This window comes from Mugil cephalus, chromosome 2 (assembly GCF_022458985.1).
Source record: "Mugil cephalus isolate CIBA_MC_2020 chromosome 2, CIBA_Mcephalus_1.1, whole genome shotgun sequence".
NCBI lineage: Eukaryota > Metazoa > Chordata > Actinopteri > Mugiliformes > Mugilidae > Mugil > Mugil cephalus.
In genome coordinates, this window is record NC_061771.1 from 12,386,645 (window position 1) to 12,408,639 (window position 21,995).

General features: G+C 41.8%; 2 protein-coding genes across 3 annotated transcripts in view; both read left to right on the forward strand.

Moving 5' to 3' along the window:
- The window catches only part of LOC125004117 (ras and Rab interactor 2-like), a 30,879-nt gene extending 20,219 nt beyond the window's left edge, over positions 1–10,660 (forward strand). Inside the window, exons 8-13 of one of the 2 annotated variants that reach the window (XM_047578502.1) lie at positions 1,703–3,100; positions 5,847–5,929; positions 6,048–6,273; positions 6,435–6,566; positions 9,117–9,280; positions 9,620–10,660. In XM_047578502.1, coding sequence (XP_047434458.1) covers positions 1,703–3,100; positions 5,847–5,929; positions 6,048–6,273; positions 6,435–6,566; positions 9,117–9,280; positions 9,620–9,946 — 2,330 coding nt within the window. In that variant the 3' untranslated portion in view covers positions 9,947–10,660. Of the gene's footprint in view, positions 1–1,702; positions 3,101–5,846; positions 5,930–6,047; positions 6,274–6,434; positions 6,567–9,116; positions 9,321–9,619 lie in introns of both variants that reach the window. The other variant, XM_047578503.1, reaches the window with a different exon arrangement.
- A 3,099-nt stretch (positions 10,661–13,759) lies between these two features.
- Positions 13,760–21,970, forward strand: LOC125000157 (NACHT, LRR and PYD domains-containing protein 12-like). The gene is made up of 9 exons (XM_047575556.1): positions 13,760–14,043; positions 15,257–16,880; positions 17,304–17,648; positions 18,571–18,738; positions 18,829–18,999; positions 19,146–19,361; positions 19,454–19,627; positions 20,711–20,884; positions 21,214–21,970. The coding sequence occupies exons 2-9, from the start codon at positions 15,274–15,276 to the stop codon at positions 21,227–21,229; spliced, it is 2,871 nt and encodes a 956-aa protein (XP_047431512.1). The 5' UTR covers positions 13,760–14,043; positions 15,257–15,273; the 3' UTR covers positions 21,230–21,970.
- The last annotated feature ends 25 nt before the right edge of the window (positions 21,971–21,995 follow it).

Consider the following 21,995-nt stretch of genomic DNA (forward strand, 5'->3'; position numbering starts at 1 on the left):
GCCCTTAGTTTGAAAAGTCTGCAGGGACAGCCCAATGCAAAGTGCACAAAGCAAGAGAAAGAAGAACAAAATAGTGTCAACAGTACATTTTTTCTGCCTTGGTGATGTATGACCTTGCAGCAGAAAAAAAAAGAAGATATTATTGAGGAGTTATTTAAAATTAATGTGGTACATTGTTAGTTTTCCTGATCATAGTCAGCAGCTTTTCCCCTTTAATTGTATTTATGTGTGTGTCTGCCTTTAAACACAAGTAATGCTATTTCAAATCCATATTACTCCTTGCTATCTGATGTCACCTGTCCACTCCACCGGCCTACAGAATTCATGAAGAACTATTTTGAGTGTCGGTATAGGGGACTCTGTGTAATGAAAGGCTAAAAACAGAGCAGTGTGAGTGGAGCTTAGAGAACCAGCTAGCACACCTGTCCCTCAAAATGACCACACCGGTAATGATGCATATCATTAAACCTTAACATAATTTAAACTGGTGAGTTCTAACTCTCCCCCTTCGGTTGCCATGGATAAAGGAATTAACTACAGAGCCTGTTGTAAAGTTGGACATTTTTACATGGAGGAGTAAGGGGACTGAATCGTTCGTGGGTCCAAGTGGCCATTACAGGAACGAGTCTGCACTTCAGCGATGACTTCGTTTTTCAGTGTCTAATGTATTAGAAGGTTTGCATTGTGCTCTTTTTTTTTTAGTTGATCAGAGGGAAGTTGGACTCATCTTTGTAGGATCACTATGCTCTGGTATGGTCGGTCAGCTGTGCGTGTTTTACCAGCATTGGTTCGCTCTCTGCAGCGTGCTCTGCAGACAGACACCACAGTGTCAGGTGCTCATTGCTCACATGCGCCAGTAAGGGGAGCACAGGCACATTTCAGTCTTCAGCCTCCAGGGTATCGAAAGGCATATGAAACTTCTCCACCAGCTGGAGCGTCTTTATGGTGCATAGAATGTAATGTAATGTTGCTATATTTAGTCTACCGCACGGGTCATCACTGGGTATGTGTCTGTCGCCTGTAAGTAAATCCTTATGCTTTAATTACCACCACTTGGATGCTGTAGATCATTTCTCTTCAACCGGTTATTACAGCAGAGTGTGTGGAATGAGCCAAATAGCTGAAAACAATGGAGTGATTCAGTGGAAAAGGACACAAAAGCATTGGAATGAGAGCACATCCTCCAGTGTCACAGGAAGCTCGCACGGTCCATATAGATAAGAAAAAGAGAGAAAGAGATTGAGAACCGTTCAGTCTGTTTCGGGAGACGCTACGAGGATATACGGAGCAGGGAAATAGTAGTGGAGGAACTGGAACTGTCTGCTCTGTGGTGTGTTTAGTGCCCTCCCTCTCTGTGATTAGCATGGGCGACTCCCTCTCTGTGTCTCTGGGTGTGTGTCGGCATCCAGTGAATCAGAGCCGAGAGACGCGGGACTGAGTACAACACGCTTCTGCCAGCAGCTAGACAGAAGACACAACCGAGCAGAAAGAAAGGCAAAACTTTTTAAAAAGACATCCGGACGCTTGGTGAGGAATAGTTTGAACTGTTGCTGCTCTTTTACATGTTTTGTTTTCATTTGAAGTTTCAGGATCCCGGCTGTTCTCTGAGAATATTCATGGAGATCCTGACTTAGTGTTTGCCTGAAGCTTATGGCTAGTTAATGTTTGCCTCTGACTGTGTCTGTGTGTCTGTGTATTACAGGCTTCTGGAACTCCGTCCTGTGCAGCCAGCGGCGCATATCCTGTCGCCCTCTGAGCCGTACCCTCAGCCCCCAGCGCATTAATAGGAACAGGGAGGGCGAAGGGCCCCAGCAAGAGCAAACCAGGTCTCACTGTGACAGCGCGCCTCCAACACTACGCTCACACGCTCCTCCACCTTCCTTTCATCTGGAGAGAAGACATTCCAGTGGTCCTCTGTGCTTTGTTAACCCCCTGTTTCTCCAAACCCATGAGCACCACCATCGCTGCGAGGACGATTCACCTTCACGTGCCGTCAAGTCCAACCAAGAGAATGCAGGGGAAACAGAGCCACTAACTAGCAGCCAGACTAGTGAGCAGCACCTGGGCCAGAACAAACTGAACAGCAAGTCGCGGTCTCCTCCCCCTCGCCCCCCTCCTCCCTGCTCGATGCCACGCCGGCGTCCTGCCCCACCGCCACCTGGAGCACCGCCAGCTACTAGCAGACAGTCAGTCAAGAGTATGCCAGAGGTCGTACCCATGGCTACAAAGCAACACCAGTCCACCACCAGGCGCCCAGCACCCGCTCGACCGACAATGGGCACGAAGCACAGCAACCTGTCCAAAAGCGTCAGCTCCCCAATCCCCGTGCCTTCAAACCCACCGCCTCCGAGGCCCAAGAAGCCTGACCTGGAAGCCCATCGCTGCCACATCGCCCTGGATGATGAGACCATCGCTAAGGCCCTGTCTCGCGCCAAGCTCCCACCTTGTCATTCTCCACCTGCTGCTGATGTGCTACTAGAGAACAACATTGAGAGCTCATCCAGTCCCAATGAGAGGGGACGCCAGCGGCTCAGTGACATGAGCATGTCTACTTCATCCTCCGACTCACTGGAATACTCGCAGTCTCCCGGATTCTCCCTCGGACTTGCTCCGAGTCCGTCAAAACACCTTAACCACCAAGAGCCGGTGGAGGACAGCAGTGAGGAGGACGAGGATGGGGAAGAAGAAGAGGAGGAGGACTATGGAGTTGGTCTGGAGACCGACCTGGAAATGCGGCTCCGTCCGTCCTTTAAAGCACGGAGGCAGAAGGTCGGCGTGAGTCTGGGCGGGGGGTCGTTCATCCTCCCCAGGGCCTTGAGGGGACACTTCCGCAAGGTGAGCGGCATGCTCAGCTCCCTCATGACCCCGGAGAGACGGGCCATAAAAAAGATCGCAGAGCTGTCCAGGGACAAAAGCTCATATTTTGGCTCCCTGGTTCAGGACTACATCAGCTTCGTTCAGGAGAATCGAAGCTGTCACACATCAGGGATGGATTTCCTTCAGACTCTCAGGCAGTTTATGACACAGATGAAGGCTTACCTGCGCCAGACCTCTGAGCTCGACCCCCCAATAGAGTCCCTCATACCCGAGGAACAGATCGGTAAGTTTTTAAAACCGTGCAGTTGAGTTGGACTTTTGAGATTCATTGGTTGTGCAGCTTCTACAGACTTCATGAAACGTTTCCACAAGCATGTGTGGGCATGTGTGGGCAAAATGTTTTAGTCATACCCTATCTCTGACAGAATTCAGTTCTGTTTTCATTCCATGTATTTGAGAAGTAAAACCTAACATGGTTCATCGGAGAACGAAAATGATTTCATTCATTCAGCTGTCTTTGCTGTTGTCTTGGGAATCGCCCTGGTCAAAGTTTTCCATATTAGTCTGCCTCATTACTGGTGTTGAGTTACAGAAATGCCAGTGTGCTCTGCCCCAATGAGTTATTTTTGGCCTGTGCTTCTTGGCATAACCTCACAGTGCAGTTGGGACTGTGTTTGAACTTAACTGTGGTTTTTATTGGAATTGAATAATGTGTCAAACGGTGTCATCTAATATCGAATTAACATTTGATCTGATGTTGTTTTTATATAAGGCACTTTGATTTGAGAAAATGAGCATTACAGCAGCTCACATTTAGCATTTGAATGTAACTTTGGTTGACAAAGATCTTGGATCTTGCATGACACAAAAAAAACATCTAAATTTTGCACGTCTGAAAAACTCTGTCAAACTCAGTCAAACGGATGTTTTGTTCCCATCAGATTATTGTGGACAAGACTTGCATGAATATGCGAGTATGTCTTTGCACACTTCTCACATCCCTTGTTCATTGTAAACAATAACAGCGAAGCCTTGTTCAGAGACAGAGAAGTGAGCGCTGATTGTGCTAACAGACCACAGATATGCACATAAAGCATCTCATGCTCACAAATGTTCCCTTTGGAGTAAAAAAAAAAAATGTAAAGATATTTATACAATTAATTTAACCCTTTTATCTGAGCTGGGATTCACAGCCACGTAAGAGACAGCAACATGCGTGATGTTTATATGGTCGCGTGAGATAGTGTGTTGGCCTTTTGGATGGTCGGAGGTTTCTCTTCAGCTCAGACGGTTTGGGTGATGTCATGCAGCAATCCCACAGAGTATGTTTAAAAGAAAAGAGAAGTGGAGCACAGCCGAGTGTTTACAGAAAGACTGACGTCTTCAGAAAGAAATGTTGACTCTCAATCTTTTGTGTTTGTAGTAAAAAGGACATATAGATATATTAACGCCGGAGTGCTTGAAGTGAGGGTAATACTTTTGCCCTAGTTAAGGTCAAGAAGTAGAATGACCAGCCAGTAGGTAGAGGGTGCCTGAAGAGGAAACTTTTTGTTCGAGTCCTTTATTTCCGTGCGTTCCCCGGTGTTTATGTACAATAAACATATTAACAGACTCACAGACTCCAGTTTATTGCAGTTAAGGGAACAGGTTGAAGTCGAGATAAACCCCAATAACAAACATTGCTCAATATACACAGGAAATGAGACTTTATGGGAGAAATAAGGAAGTCCAAAGTCACAAAATGTAGCAGTGCGTCTTCCGTGCTCCTCCTTGGGTTCAGTTAAGGATCTAACGGATGCATCCAGCCTATTTGAAAATCCTAGGCCTCCCCTAGTTCATGACCGTGGAGGTGTTTGTCCAATCAGTGCGTAGTAAGGGAGTGCCAAACCTTTACCTCAGTTGACCCACCGAGGATTTTTTGGACGTGAAGTGAATGGTTCCTATTTCGTTCCGTGCAACTGATTGCATGCTCTTCATAAACGTACCCTGGAGGCTGGGGATGCCTGCGCAGCATGGATAGCTGTGTAAGTGCTGCCAGTGAACAACAAAACCCAATTGTGTCAATGCAACATGCTGGACATATTTCAGGGAGGCAGCGCGTGTACGTAGGTCTGACGTACAGATGAGCCATTATAGGGGTTTCACTGCATATAATGCTCATGAATAGAGCGCTGGGTCTGGTTCCGGGTTAGTAGAATACCTGGATGTGTCCAGCTCAGACTCAAGGTCAGACACTCTTTAACTCCGACCTCAGCTGAATAGCAAATATGTAATCTACGTGGCACAAGCAGACGCCCGGGTCTTTCAATCTCAAACTTTGCGGTTTAGTTATTTATTCATTGTGTTCGCGTTCTTGAAGGAGGAAATTTGTGAGAAAAAAATGACACGGTACGTTAATGATTCGTATGTTGAGAAGTTCGTTGGAAAGGGTTAGATAACATCGCTATTTACTGACTGATTGTTATGGGGCTGTTGTTTATGTTAGGACTTAGTAGAAGTAAAATTCAGCCTTTTTTTTCTGGAGCTCTTCATGAATCATTCTGTCCTGGTTTATACTCAGTTTCTGATACACAGGGATTAAAGTTGTTTGGTTTGGTTGGAGGGATTAAGGCCAATATTCTCACTGGATTAGATTTTTTTTTTTTTTTTTTTCAAGGTGAATTCCTTTGATCTCTTTTCTGACACAAGTGACCCCTTAGAGACATAGCGCTGAAAAATGCTGAGATATTTTTTGTTATTTTGTACAGTAACCCAGCATGATTTAGTTTGGTATAAACCAACTGTTAACAAAGCATTTAATTATGACCGATGATGTAATCTAACGTGACTTCAGCCGGCATATAAAATGAACTTGCGACACAGCTCTCTGACTGTTAGCGCAAAGTTGTAAATTCTGGAGAACGATCCCGATGCCACGTTACTGGCAGGCAGTGACACGTTAGTGACGCATCAGTTGTTTGAATAAAATCATCCTTATCTATCAGTTTCCGCTTCACGTGTGGCTTTGTGTTTGCTGTCGTCATCCACAGACCAGGTGTTGGAGAAGGCCATGCACAAGTGTGTCCTGAAGCCTCTGAAGAGCGTGATCGAAGTGGCCTTACATGACTTCCAGGTGAATCAAACATGATTTTATACAAACAGCAGACAAGTGATAATTAAAGATAAGGACTTTTTCTTGTCAAGCGGGTGAATATAATTCTGTATTGGTTCTCCCTTTTTCTTTGCTGTAGGTGAAGAGTGGAGCTTTGCAGCAGCTCAGAGAGAACTTGGCCCTGGCTAAGGCCAAGAGGCCCCAGGAGCTGGGCGTGGATGGGGCCGTACCGCCTGACCCCGTGGCTATTGACAAAATCTGCCAGAAGTTCCAAAACATGAGGAAGATGTACTCGCCTGAGAAAAAGGTGTCACTGCTGCTGCGAGTGTGTAAACTCATCTACACCATCATGCAGGATAACTCCGGTATGAAGATTGTAGCTTTTGAAATTAATTTAATTTATTTTTTTTTTCTTGCGTGTTTTTATAACTTTTTACCTTGATTCAGTCTCATTTTGTTTACAGCTACCTCTGTCTGACCTGTGTGATCACCACACCTACCCTCTGTTCTCTCTGCTTCCTTCCAGGGAGGATGTACGGTGCCGATGACTTCCTGCCCATGCTGACATACGTGGTGGCTCAGTGTGACATGCCGGAGCTGGACACTGAGATCCAGTACATGATGGAGCTGCTGGACCCATATCTGCTTCAAGGAGAGGGTACGTCCCATCAGTCTGTGTGGTTATCCACAACTTCTCCTTCCTGCAGCACGAATAAATGAGACGCACAACATATAACAACAGTAAGACAAAGTCAGCATGCTGCTAGTGTGGCTCAGAAATGACGCTGGAAGCCACATTGTTCCTCAAAACATTTAAATACAAAACAGTTAAATCTCACTAAGAAACAATATAGTGCAGAGATGTGCACAACCCCTCATTACTACATTTTTTTGTACTTATATTCCATTAAACGTATAAGATTCAGCATATTAGAGACATGTTTTTGAACTGTGGGTATAGCCAATCTAGCTGTTTCCAGTTTTTAACCTGGAAACTAAACCAACTTCCCTGTCTAATTTTTGTACTGTTGGTCTGGATCTGCTCAGTTGAGAACTGATTTGTGTCTTTTTGACTTATTGACTGCAAAACACCAATGATGGGCAGCTAAGAGCAGCATTGATTGGCTGGAGGACTATCCAGTTGCCTTCAGAGGTGTTTTTTTCTCTGTATTGGTTGAAACACGTCCAGTAATGAAATCCAAATGGAGTGTAACCAGACTAATATTCCGTTGAGAGTTGAGTCTGAATATGTCACGCTAACGTTTGGCTAACAACATGCTAACTCCCGACAAATTTCTATTTACCAAACCATTTAGTGAAAATCCTGATAGGCACAAGGAGGCAGAAGCTGAAATGAGTCTTTTGGGTGTAAACATTTTCAGAAGACTCACATTATATAATTCTGAATGTTTCCTTTGTGAGCACAGGATAATCACAGTGTGCTGTGAGGTTCGTGTCTGGCCCACCCTGTTGTATAACCTGGTCAAAGGAAGGTACTAGTAAGGCCTCCAGTTGAATGGCTGGAAATGTTCCATATCTACAAAGATCAAGGGTGGGGGTCACATATTAGATGTTTTCACAAGCAGGAGGTTTTCTTGCCACAGGATGGGCTTGTTGAAGTATTCCACATAAACTAGATTGTGTCTAAGATATCAATGGATCATGCGCTCCTCCTGTTATAATCAATGTATTTGGATTCAAATGTGCTCATATGGCAGGTGCTGCTCATAATAACTTTCAGAGATTTGTGGTGGTATTGAATTGGTAACCTTTTATTCTATCATGACGTCGACATCTTTTTCCTCGTTGTTTCCTCGCGTTGTGTCATTTGCCCCCCACCATCATTAGTCTTACCTGTATCTGGTTTCCCAATTAGTTCAGCATGCACATTTACTTTACCTCCCTCTACCTTCATCTCAGTTTGTCTGTGTTTTCTTGCTGTTCCGTCATCGTTTTAGGGTTGTGGGTTTTTTGTCCACAAGCTTAGTTCTATGGCAATATTTTCACTTTGGTCTCTTCGAATCAGAAATTTTAGCATGTTATAACTTCTTGTTTTGGTTTAAAGGCTTACAAAGATTATGTTGTGTTTATGTTACAGTTGTTAGGCTGCTTCATTGTGGCAGAAATGAGTGTTTTCAGCAGGAAAGATTAAATTTAGCCTCAGTGTTGCATGGAAAACAACAGGGGAAGACGTTGTTCATACGTCAGTCAATCCAAGTAAGGGAGGGAGATGAAATATAGGCTCTGTTTTGTGCATTTTGCTCTTTACTTTTTTAATAAATCAGCCAACCAAATCATTAAATATAACTTTAAAAAGAGTTCTGTTGACTGTTCGTTACAGCAGCAAAACCAGTTCATTTTTGTGAAACTCTTGTGGTGGATTATGTTAATTTCCATTTCTATCATGCCATCTAACATGAGCCAATAAAGGCCTGTGGTCAAATATTTATTTACTAGATTAAAAAAAAAAACAAAAAAAATCTTTCCAGAGTTACATGGTCTCTTTCTCTTTTTCTCTGCTTTTATTTTTTATATTTGGCAGAATGAAACCTAAAGCTCTCAAGTTTTTCAGGCTTTGTCGCCTTTAGATCGTTTCCTTTTATTCTGCTGCAGGCGGCCTTGCACATTGATAGTCTCAGCTGAGCTGAGTTAAGGAAGGAAAGTGGAAGGAAATTCCATTCCCTGTTACATTTGAATGGGCTGGACCAGGAAGAAAACGGAGGCTTGCTCCAAGAATCAAATATTTTCATGTCAGCGTCAACATGTCTGGCACGTAGGGGGCTAGGAGGAGGAAGTCTTATTCATTTCTATTAGATGAAGTCTTTGAGACTTTTTAAGGTTTGATTCTCTCTTGTGCCACCTGGTTTAATTTCTAGATACACTGCAAATTATTTGGGCTGAGACAAAAAAAAAATTAGACTTAGAAGTGTAAGATAATTTGTCTTGTTTTAAGAGTTAATTTCTTATTTCAAGTGTTTAACTTGCTTATTTCTAGATTTAACAATCTTAATTTAAGAAATGTCAAATTAAATTATCTGTCCATTCAGCAAGATTTCACTAGTTTTTACTACCTTTACCTTCAGATTTAGTGTCTTTATCTTGTTTTTAGTCCCCCCTTTTTTTGCAGTGTAAGTAACCCTTATGTGTTCAGCTGTTCAGTTTCTGTCTTATTTATTGTTTGTATTTATTTTATCATTTGATATATCAGGAGGCTATTACCTGACCAGTGCCTATGGAGCTATGGCCCTTATCAAGAACTTCCAGGAGGAGCAAGCGGCCAGGGTGCTGAGCTCTGAGGCCAGGAACACGCTACACCAGTGGCACCGCCGGCGAACCGCTCAACGTTCAATACCATCAGTGGACGACTTTCAGGTATCACACCTGACCTGAATCCACCTTGAACATCAAGGCAGTGAGTCTAAGTTATACCAATTCCAAATAAAACCAAACTTCACGTAGGGGAAGGTGCATGAAAGGTGCTGCATTGGGCCTGGGTGCACTGAAAATGAACATATGAACAACTTCTAACAATCACTGCATGTGGATGTGGATTTGTGGTAAAGAAAATGCAACATCTGCATGCAGTATCTTTAAACGGGTACATGAACTTGGGATTTTCCACCCTGCTTGCTTGACTGATCGGTTGCACAACTCCCATTCATTCTGTCTGCTCTGCCGAATCTTAACACGGCTTCTTTTTTTTTTCTGCAGAACTATCTCCGTGTGGCTCTACAAAATATGGACGCAGGCTGCACGGCCAAAACCCTTGTTGTCCACCCGTATACCGCCACAGAAGAGGTGTGCTCACTCTGTGCTTACAAGTTTAAGATCCCTGACCCTGAGAACTATGCACTGTTCCTGGTCACTGAAGACACCAGCCAGCAGCTCGCCATGGACACGCACCCTCAGCGAATCAAAGCTGAGCTCCACAGCCGGCCACGTGCACAAGTCTTTCACTTTGTCTACAGGAGAGTACCGAACCTGAACCTCTGTATCCCTGCCGTCATGCAAAATGGAAACTGCCGCGATGTTGAATAGTATGAATATGTGTGTCTCGCGGAATTCTTCTGGTGCTTGTAGATGTGTGTTTTGTATATAGATTAGAGGATATGTGAATGGAAACAGAAGCTGTACATTGGCGTATTGATGCAAATGTTAAATAAAAATAAGAATTTTGTAAGGACCCACGAAGTTATCAGATGGACACTGGAAAGTGTTGGTGTTTTACTTAAAAGCCTCGAGACCGGTTCAGACTTGTGTCGAAGTGAAAAGGCAAAGAGTGGTCAACTGCTCTGGTTTGTAGGATTTTAGCATGTGCAGCCTTGTAAGGAGGTGAAATGACTGTTGGACACGTACGTCCTCAAAGAAAAGGTCATACGGTAAAATATTGTATGTAACTATGCAGTCAGCATTGACTAAAATGATGCAGGAGAGAGAATGTCATGCTCAAACATTAATTTAATAAGTAAAATGAACTATTGTGGGGGAAAAAAAGTTTTTTATTACTCTACAACTGCTGGTCAATTGTAGATTTTATTTGTGTAGAAATATTTTTATATTCATATGTTATTCTGCCCTAAAACGACAGAGATTTGTATTCTGATTAAAATGTCTGTACTGGACTCAATACTGGACATATTTATGCCAGGTATTTCTTAAAAGTCAGTTGAAACCGACACTGTTTCTGTTGTCATTTATGAGAAACACCAGCCTGACTGTGGAAATACTGTATATAAAATGCTCTCAAAAAGAGGCTACGGGTTGTTGTTTTTTTAATATGTACAATTTAGTTTTTAGAAGATTAGATAACATTTCGTTAGCGTGTGGAGAGCTGAAGAACTTTCGGATTGATAACATTCACATTCACACTGAAAAAGTGTAAATTAGTCACACTTTACATGGAAATGTGTGATTTTTAGATCCACCTACGGAAACCGTGTTTCGTATGAAACTAAATTTGTCGGTTAAACAATTGACGTGTTCCTGAGAACTTCCTCTTCAGAGTTGCCGCACATCTAACAGCCTCCACGCTGACACCGTCCCTTTGATCCAAAACTAGCCTGAACGATAAAGTCATTTTCACACCAGGACGTTGCCTGAGTATGGCATGTCGTACATAATATGACACGGAAACCTTCGCAAAACTGTTAGCGAGAGATTTTACGGCATAGGGAGCATATATCAGGTCAGAGTTCATAAGCGTTTCGATACCGTAGGCACATTTTGGAGGATGTGGCCAACAAGACAAAAACTTGTTGGAAAGAAATTCTCTCATAACCCACTATTTGAACGGAACGCTTCCACTTTTACAAGAAACGGTGTGGGTCAGAGTGTTTGGAGGTCTGCCTTGGGGAGCTAAGAAAAGCAGGCCTCAGGTGCCACACTTGTGCACAATAGCTGACAGAGCAAATCCCATTTTAGCTTTCACTCGGTTGCAGCAGCTGTTGCAGCTTTAGGAAGACTTCAGAAAGAAAAGTGGCAAGGATGTACGGCAAAATAGGGACCCCTTGTGGTACATGGATGGAATTACATGAATCAGGGCATGTTTCACTGAATTATTTCTCAAAATGTATCCATTTGAAACGATAGAAATGTCAAATGTAACTGCACGTATTTATTTTACTGGTTACTTCTGAGTTTGTTTGGCGCTGATGCGGACCATTGACTGTGCTATCTTACAGATTCTTTATTGGTCTATCCTTTTTGTAATGAACAGGTGCATACAATACAATAAAACAAAATATGTATCAAAATATGTGTCTGGGTCGTTCCTACTATTTGGTGCCATTTGAGTCTCCATGACATAGAATGGCATATTTTTGATAAAAAAAGTTTAACACTTATTTCTAAAAGCTTGACTTACATGGTTAGCTGCACTCCACCATAGAATACAACGATATATACGCTGGATTAGTTATATTTAAAATAATCACCCTAATTTTAGAATAATCATGTTTGCTCAACTAAATTTACAAATATAGAAATTGAATAAATTCTACATTTTTCATTACTAAAGTATAGTTACTTGGTTGCTAAGACCTCTGGACACGCCCCCTGACTCTTTACCTAGTCACATGACACAGGTAGCTTACATTTTTGGAGGGAAAATCAAATACAAGAAGCAAAGTAAGTACCACTTTTTAATGAACCTTTTTTTTCAGTGTTTAGAATGCTTTACTCATGTGGTAAAGCATAACATGTCCATCCTATTACGTTTATTTATAGTAGAAGCCAATAATTTTTTAGTAATTTTGAAAATATGTTTAATAAATATGTTAAAATCTTCCTTGGTTGTTACCAAGTGCTAGCTTGTTCTTCATCACATGAGTAGTAATGAAGAACTTTAGCATTAAATGTCAATCCTGTTACTGTTTTCACAGCAACAGGGTGGAAATAAAAAATGTAGATGAACTTTTTTTCCCCAGCTTGTGTTGTTTTTTATTATGAATTGATTAGTCATGTACTTCTAAAAGATTTGTTAAAACGGCATGGCAAATTGTGTGGCATGGAGGAGATCCCCAGTGCAGGGGCCATGTTCCACCAGTTGAGGAACTCGAGCACTTCGGTGGAACTTTTTCTTGTGGGAGAAGGAGAATTTGAAAGGAAAGTTCATGAAGTGTTGGAGGTGCCCCTGTTTGTGCCTGTTAAAGGAACAGTGAAAATCCACCAAGTCCTCAGCTTCTCTCCAGGCACAATTAAATACTGCAACTTGCCTTTGCCAGGAAGACAAAAGTGCACTGTGCTATGGGCTGAAAGAGCTGAGCCAAAAGAAAATATTGGGCAGTCGTGCATTGTGACCTGTGATGGTGAACCCTATTCAGCGATCATCCTGGAGGTTGAAGATGATGTGAGAGTCAAGTGCATGCGCTAGAATGGGACCAACAAGTTCTTCTGGGCAAATCCATGGAATGATATTCATTGGTACACAGATGACGAGATTGTGTGCCTGATGAAAGAGCCACAACTTTTAAACAAAAGGTCTGTTTGTTATTGAAGTTCTTTAATGTGAATGTTGAATGAATTCCCTTTATGAGATCTGTTATTGCTTGTGTGTGGTGGTAGGTGGTTGGATGGGACTGAGTTATATGGTAATGGTAACATTAATGATTAATGTTATAAAACTTTGATTACTGAAATGTGTTTTTCACTGATATGAGGTCCACCCTGTTACGCCCTGTCCACCCTGTTATTTGTGTGTTGTTTTTTGATAATAATTATATAAAACTAACAACTACTAAGCATTTCTTTGTGTCTAATTGCAGTATATGAATTGCCAAATTGAACCTAATATATTAATAAAAGAGAATTCCATTGAAATGCCCTTTAACTTGAAAAGCAATGTGTTGAAATTACACTATGCCTTAAAATACTGAGACTTTTTGTGAATATTTGTTAAAATAAATATTTGAAGGGTAAATTAAGGGATATTTTAACTCAGAAAATGGAATTATTATGTTAAGTGTACATTCAAAACATATACTAATAGAGATGAGAATGTCCAGTAACAGTACAGACATTTGGTCTCTGTCACATTCAAAGAATATGGTCAAAATCATTTGATCATTAATACCCTGAGTTGGATTAATATAGTTTCCCTATAGTTTAGTAAGTCCTCCTTCAGATAAACATGGACAATTTTATTTATTTATTTTTTGATGAACTAAACCACACTGAAATGGAACCGAATAGTCGGAATGACCAGAAAAATGAAGCTCTTGACAATCATATTAAGTGCAATCTGAACATGGAATACAAAATCATAAAGACAAGCAGTCACCGGAAATACTAACGCGGAAATATGCTTCCACCGAGCGGACCGGTTACAGTTCGTCGCCGCGGCGCGTATTTACATTTCTGTGAAGTGCACGTCGTCAGCTGCGGAGCGAGGTCCACCGCTCAGTTTCTGTTATTGAGAGGGAGGGACCTGACAGAAGTCACGTTGAAGCCACAATAAGGACGGACCATGTCTTTACACCGACGTCCTGCACTGTCCGTTTAGATCAGCCGCTCGGCTGTGTACTGATTGTTTAACGTTTCATGTTGTTCTTCTAGTTACGTTTTCTCGGGTGTTAATGATGCTGTGAACGCGGAAGTTTTACCTCTGCACTCTCACAGGAAGCCTTGGCTGATACGCGGTAAGTTTGTCACAGGAAGTAGTCTTTTAAGAATTAAATAAATGAACATAACATGACGCTTCTCCTTCTTACAAGTTAACATTAAAGCGCGTTTGGCTAGTTTGGCTACTTAAGTTGTATTAGCCCCTTTTCCACCTTCTAGCTAAGTTAGTAGTTCTCGGGAAGAGATATGTCTACATTCATTTTTGCATCTGATGAACTTATTTAAGGTGTAGCCTCTTCATATTTTAGCTGCACTTAATTTAAAATACCATTATAAGGATTAAATAATAAAAAGCTAGGGTAGTTGTTTTACAATTACATTTATTCAGGAGTTTCATATTGCCGTACTTTCGGATTACTGAGCATGCGCAGTGATTAGCGTTATAAATGGTCATTATGTTTATGAACAATAAATCAAATATATCCTTTCAGTCCCTGTTCTTAATCTCTCACACAGTTTGTTTAAATTTAATAAAAGTTAATAGTCCAAAATAAGGAAATTCTGTCCTAAATCAGAAACACACACTAAACGCAAACAGCGGCTTCTATTTTGTAATTCAAATCAAATCAAATCAAATCAAATCAAGTATTTGTGCGGGTGTAGGCCGGTTACATAGGCAGGAAGTTCAGTATAATCAATATAAGTGGTTTTTGGATTCTTCGTTTGAAAAATTAAGTGATTTTAGTGGCTTTTGCCACTTTTGTCAAGTCGGTTATAAAGAGTTTTGCACATAGAAGCTTTGAAAGTAGTTGTAAAATGAATAGTTCCTGAATGAGATGGACATTTAATTTATTTCCTCTGCAAGAGCTAAGATGTGTGCTTTGATTTGGGTCACATTGTATAATAGTCCTTTCATTTAATAGATTATAACCGCCCATATGTCCCCTTGAATCTGTTTGCTGTGTGTGGTCCATATTCAGAAGAAAGATTGAATGTATTGTGAAATATATTCTGGAAACCCATCTAATATTGTTTGTGAATAGCTCATTGTGTGGTTTCTGATCTTAAACGAGACGCTTATTGCACGCTTATTTTCATTTCCATGAAAAGACAGACCTAATGATGTCTGGACTTTCTAGAAACAGTATTTCAGTTCAATAGATGAATACTTAGAAATCTCTACTGATGCTCGTATTTGTTAAACAATCATGGCAAGTTTGTAAATTTCTCTTGCAACCAGCGTGTTGTCATAGCTATTGTTTTTCATTCATGATCATCCCATCTTTTCAGGAATCTCTGCCTCTGTGATGGATCTTCAAGCCTGCCTCAAAACCTCATTGAGGAACAAATATCAGAAACTGAAAGATAAGCCATTATTTCCTCCACGACTTTGCTATTTGGAGTTCAAGCAAGAAGAGGAATTGTCAAAACTGAACCAGCACGAATTTAGCTCTGTTGACAAATCTGACCTTCATCAGTGGGTTGTCTTCCCAACTGTCCCACTCACTCACATTTTATCAAGCGAGTACAAACATGACAGCGGCAAAAAAACAGTCCTCACTGTAGGAGTGAGCGGAGTTGGAAAAAGTACAGCAGTGCAGAGTTGTGCTCTTAAGTGGGCCCAGGACAAAGACTACCACCACATCAACCTCCTGTTTCCTCTCAATTTCTGGGAGTTAAATTTGCTGAAAAACAAACTGAGCCTAATTGAGCTTCTCCAGACATTTTATCCAGAACTAAAACGGCACAATACTTACAGCCTGAATGGAAACCTGGTGTGGTTTGTCCTTGATGGACTAGACGAGTATAAGGTCCCACTAAATTTCAGCTGTCCCACAGTGATTGATGTTTCGGAAGCATCCACAGTAGATATCCTCTTGATCAATCTGATCAGGGGAAATTTACTTCCCAGTTGTCATATTTGGATCACGACCAGATATTCAGCCGTAAGAAAAATCCCTGATCGGTATTTGCTGAAAGAGACCATGATTCAAGGGTTTAGTGATGAACAGAAGGAGCAGCTCTTCAGAGGAGTTATTCTTAATGATGGCTTGGCAAGCAAAGCCATCAACCACGTGAAAATATCAAGGAGCCTGGACTTTCTTTGTGAGATACCTCCACTCTGTAACATTATGGCAAATGTTTTGAAGAACCATATAAAACCAACTGACGGTTTTAAAATAACTCCCTTGAGCCTAACACAGATTTATGCAAATCTGGTGAGCACATCAGACTTGGGTATGATTTCTAAGCTGAAAAAGCTGGCACTACATCGGATGACAGAGGGTAATGTGATGTATGAGGATGACCTTGTGGAGAGGGGCATAAGCGTGAAGGAAGCATCGATTTTCTGCAAAGAATGGCCACTTGTGCTGTGGCAGGAGACGGGGCTGCACAAAACCAAAGCGTTTCGCTTTGGTCACTTGAGCATTCAGGAGTTCTTGGCCGCGTCCGCTAAACTGGACGAGATCGAAGGCGTGGAGATTTCCTCTCGGTCTGGTTGTTGTAAACATCTAGTGGAGCAGGCGATGCTGAATGAGGAGGGGAAGTCCGACGTCTTCCTGCGTTTCATCTTCGGCCTCATTAAGGAGCGTCATCTGTTGGAGCCCACTGATGAGCTCTTTGTCTACACCAAGAAAAAGATCCTGGAGCACATTTTGTCTTACAAAGCTGTCCGTCTCTTTCACTGTCTGAGGGAGTTTGACAGCCAGGCTTTACTGGAGGATGTCAGGTTTTTTATGAAGTACGGCTCTTCTCCGATTCCTGAATTCACATCCTTACATTGGAATTTCATGATCCAAAGAGCCAGAACTTTTGAAGGGGTTCAAGACCATTTTGAAATGCCTTTGTCAATGAGATGTGACGAGAACCTGCTCAGGTACCTGCCAGCTATCCAGAAATCAAGGAAAGCCATGTGAGTTTGTATTTAATGCTTTCGACTTCTCATTTACATCATTTACATCGTCATTTACATTCCATAAGCACATATGCTTGAATGGCTCACTTGATTTAAAGCACATAAATTTGGTTCACATGCTGTATGCAGGTGGTTTCAGATGTACAGCTCACGTACCCTAAGTTTTGCATGCAGCGTCTGCTTCTGAAACTCCAGTGTGATTGAAACGCTTGGAGTTTTATTTATGCTTCTAATAACACTAGAATTAGTATTTCAGACACCTATCAGAAACATAAATATCATGGTTACTCTTTTCTTTGCTTGAGTTAATGCCCGTTTTCAGTCATTTTAGTAAGCGTGAAGGAAAAAGACAACAATGGTTTATGTTGCAGGAAGAATAATACTTCTGTCACAAAGTGTTTCTCTTCTATCTTCTTGCAGGCTGCGATTCTCTAACCTGACAGATGCAAGCTGTCCAGCCTTGGCAGCTATCTTGGGAAAAAGCGAGTCATACCTGAGAGAGCTGGATCTGGGGTACAACACCATCACTGACGATGGAGTCTGGGAACTTACGGAGGAGCTGAAAAATAAAAACTGCAAGCTGAAAACCCTCAGATTGCAAAGCTGTGGGTTGGACCCACAAGCTTGTAAATATCTGGTTGCGGCCCTGACAAAGTCTCCGAAACTGAAAGAGTTGGATCTCAGCAAGAACAATATAGGAAATGACGGACTGTGGCATCTGTCGTGCGGTTTGCGAGTCCCTGAATGCAAATTAGAAACACTGAGGTAAGTACTAAAGCCTCTTCAGAGCGTTAGGTTTAGGATTAGGGTTGTTTGTTTTTTAGTGTAAGTTGTGTGACCTTCTGTATATACAAAAAACAGCCACAACATTGGGACCATCTGCCTAATATTACGTAGATCTGCCTTTTGGCCTAAAACTACAGTGACCCGTCAAGGCATGAATCCACTAGACCTCTGATGGTGTACTCTGGTGTCTGGATCCAAGACGTTAGCAGTAGATCCTTCAAGTCCTTTGAGTTGTGAGGTGGGGCCTCTAAAGATTGACTTGTTTCATCAGACCTGGACCTTGACGGGGGTCAACATGGACTCCCTGACTGGTCTGCAGCTACAAAACAAACTGTGATCCAATATGTGTTCTATCACGACTAGTATTAACTGTTCTAGTAATTTGACTATAGTAGTGCATCTCTTAAATTGGATCTCAAGGCCCCAACCATCCCTGATTCACCAATGACCCTTGACCGCCCACGACCCTGTCACCAATTCACAGCTCTTTTCCCTTACCGCACTTCTAGTAGGTCTCTCAAATTCTTCCACTTGTCCATTTTTCTTGCTTCTTACATCAACTGACTGCTAACTATAACAAGATAGACAGTGTTATTCACTTTACCTCTCAGCGGTCGTAATTTTATGGCTCATTTGTGTAAATATACAGGTGTGAGCCTTTTACTTCAGTTTGACACAGGGATAATTTTAGCTGCAACTAAATTGCAGAGATTCCTTCATAGATCTGCAATACAATAGAAAATGAATTGGTCTGAGTGCTTGCTGAAGTGACTCTGCTAAAGTGAACTGATATTTTCCACAGGTCCAATGACTAGTAAGATTGGCATAAAACTGGTTTCTTGAATATAATTCTCCATATTGATGAATCCTCTCATGTTTGTTGTCTTTTTTTTAATCATAGACTTTCACAGTGCAACATTGAGAAGACAGGCTGCAGTCATCTGGCCTTATCCCTGCAGGACAACCCGAGCCATCTCAAAGTGTTGGACCTGAGCATCAACCCGGTCGGAGACGGCGGGGCCAGGGAGCTCTTTGAATGTTTTGACATATCGCAACTAACGAAGCTGGAGTGAGTACGGCCCGATGTCACTGGATTCCCCATCAATAAGTGGATGTCAGTTATTCAGTGACTTTCTGACCTTTCACATTATTTCTGCAGGATGTACCACTGCAGTCTCACTGGGTTAAGCTGTAAGCCTATCGGGGAAGCTCTGAAGTCTGAAACTAGCACTCTGATAGAGCTCAACCTGAGCAACAACGATTTGAAAGATGAAGGATTTATAGCCCTCTGCATGTGCATGTATGCATGGTGTAGACTGGAAAAACTCAAGTAAGGATGTCTGTGTGATTAAATAAAGAAAATGAAAAGTACTGGCAAAGGACAATTGTATTTATTTTTTTATTTTGAGTGAACATGCTGATGGCCTTGCATGCCCAAGCCACTAATCAGTCACATTTTCTCTCAATTCCCTTCAGTGTTTCAAGATGTGGGATCACTCAAGTGAGCTGCACGTATCTAGCCAAGGTCCTGTGTTCAGTTTCGCAGCTCTACAGTGGGTTGTTGAAAAGGACGGACTGGCAGGCGGTTGGGCTGACAGACCTCGACCTCAGCATGAACCTCCTCGGAGACGCAGGAGTCAAAGAAATTTCAGCTGGCCTGAAGAATCCCTACAGCCACCTGAAAACTCTCAAGTGAGTTATTTTAAATGGACGTCTTCATCTCAGTATGTTTTTACTAACGCATGAAGAACATTTTACTGTAACATTATTTTGTTTCATTTCAGCCTGAGTCACTGTGGCCTGACTGACTCTTGCTGTGCAGAGCTCGCATCAGGACTAGGGTCCGACGAGAGCACTGTCACCGAGCTGGACTTGTCCGGCAACCAGCTTCGAGATAAGGGGGTAAAGAAACTGTGCATCGGACTCAACAGCCCGGATTGTAAACTTGAGAAGCTGTCGTAAGTTTTATTTATATTTCTCCTTATATTTTTTATATCTCTCTTCAAAGAAGTAAGCTCATAAATAAGGTTCATAGTTCTCTGTCGGCCAGATCATTGTGAAGATGAGCCTGTGATAAGAGGTGCTAATAAAAGCAACTTCATTAATGATTATCTCAACATGACTCCTGACAGTTTGTGTAGCAGAGTCCTGTGAAGCCATTAGTGTGTTTGGGTAATCTTTAATTGTCCGTAAAAAAGACACTTTGACACTTTATGTGACACTTGTACTTATTATTCTACAGCAGGGGTGTCAAACTCATTTTAGTTCAGAGGTCACATTCAGTTCAGTTTGATCTGAAGTGGGCCGGACCATTAACGCCTTAATACCATAACCTATAAATAATGAACTCCACATTTTTTGAAATTGAGGTACAAGTAAAATAGGAGAATGTTTACGTTTAATAAACTTTTTACTTTCCCTTAAAAAATAATTTCTTAAGAGAATGAAGTCAGCTGGGACAGGCTCCAGTGCTAGGCTAGTACCTGTGGTCACACTGGGCATGTCAAAGCATGCGTCCTCAGCCAACGATCAATCAAATCTTAGTTCTGCTCTCTGTGTGAAAATAACCACTGACAAGATTTGGGGAGCAGTAGAATAGTATAACAGCCGCTGTCTCGAATGGATGTCTGCCTGTACTGTTGTATCAGAACCATGAACAGCTGTTTGTTGTCTGTCATGACTTGGAGACATGAGGGCTATTTGGAAACAAGCTGTGACTTACCTCTGTCTCACTGAAAGTACACAGGTTAAGTCTAATTTAGTTATTTATTTCTGCTTCGACATTAGTTGTTTTAGCAACTTCCATACTTTTGGTAATTTTACCACTGTGCTGTTGAAGCAGTGCACTACTAAAGGAATTAGGTCACTATGTCCCAGACCACCTAAGATCACTCAAATGCGTCCTCAGTGCATCTTGGATGTGTTCACATATGTACTTAAAGCTGACTGCCTTGGACATAATGCAAAGCCTCAGTGGGGAATCTGACTACCGTTTAAATCGGGTTGAGTTTAGGAATTAATGCGCAAATGTTTCTCTCCAGACTGAGGAGCTGTGATCTGACCTCAAAGAGCATCCACTTCCTGATTTCTGTGCATAAATCAAAGCCCCAGTCTCTGACGGAGCTGCATCTGATGGGCAACAAACTGGAAGACTCTGATATCAGAGTGCTGACGGAGCTAACAAAGAACACGAAATATTCACTCCAAATAATAGAGTAAGTTCAACTCTGCGTTGCTACTTCAGTTCTTCACCTTCTGTCTTGTACTTTATATTTTATTCACGATACAATTCCCTCTGAATGTTTCCAAACATAATGATTAGAAGTAGAAACTTTCTTTCATCCTGTTTAAATTCAAATTGCTCAAAGTGGTGCCTAAGTCTGAGACCAACATGCATTTGATGTGCGCTGCATCTGTGATTGTTCCTCTGTGGTCTAAAATGATCACTACACACTGTGTCTCAGTCAGTTCTTAATACGTATGAGATGGCACATTCATTTGAAGTATTCATGTGTCCTGTTTTTATTTTTTTTTTATCTTTCAGCGTCTCTGCAGATTGAAGAACATCGATGCAAACTGCCCACACCAGCTCATACACACAGTCCACAGTGCTTCTGAGCAACAGACTGTTTTTGTACAGTGTGAATACAGATTCACAAAGGAAATGAAAGTATTTTGTTATTAGGATGTTTTTTTTGTCGTTATTATTTTTGATTAAGTGATGTACACTAATCAGGTATAACATTATGACCAACTTCCTAATATTGTGCAGGTCTCCCTTGTGTCTTCAAAACAGTAAAGGCTGTAGAGAATGGGCCTGAGTCTTCTGAGGGTGTCTGACAACAGAATGTTGTGAGTGGGGGCTTTTGGGTCCTATGGGACGAGGGGAGGTTCCTAAATTGTTCTTTGTGTCAGGCTGCATCCTGCCGGGGATGGCTGCTGCATCAAGGAGTCTCATTGCTATGGGGTGGGGGTTCCTGGTCTGGTCTAGGTCCAAAAATTGCTTAGCAGAACACTGTATTGTCACAAGATGGTCAATATTGTTTACTTCTCCTGCCAGCGGTTTCAATGTTATCTCTGATATGTGTATACCCAAAAACATAGCTATTACCACTTATGTGTTTTCATGTGAATGAAATGATTGCGGGTTTGAAGTCCAGAAATGTTTTTGCCTCACTGAAAGTCACTGGCCATTAACTCCCATCCAAACAGTATTCTGTGTTATGTATTGTACTGGTGAATGTGATGCATCAATCAACGTGCCCACACAATAAATGCAGCTCTTTTTATTTTTGCACAAAGCGGTGCAGTGTTGGTTCATTTCTC

Bases quoted from the DNA above. Each gene is read 5' to 3' on its own strand.
- LOC125000157 (XM_047575556.1), top strand. From the start codon at position 15,274: ATGGATCTTCAAGCCTGCCTCAAAACCTCATTGAGGAACAAATATCAG. The intron at 16,881-17,303 runs GTGAGTTTGTAT...ATCTTCTTGCAG, and splicing joins CAGAAATCAAGGAAAGCCAT to GCTGCGATTCTCTAACCTGA. The intron at 19,000-19,145 runs GTAAGGATGTCT...AATTCCCTTCAG, and splicing joins TGTAGACTGGAAAAACTCAA to TGTTTCAAGATGTGGGATCA.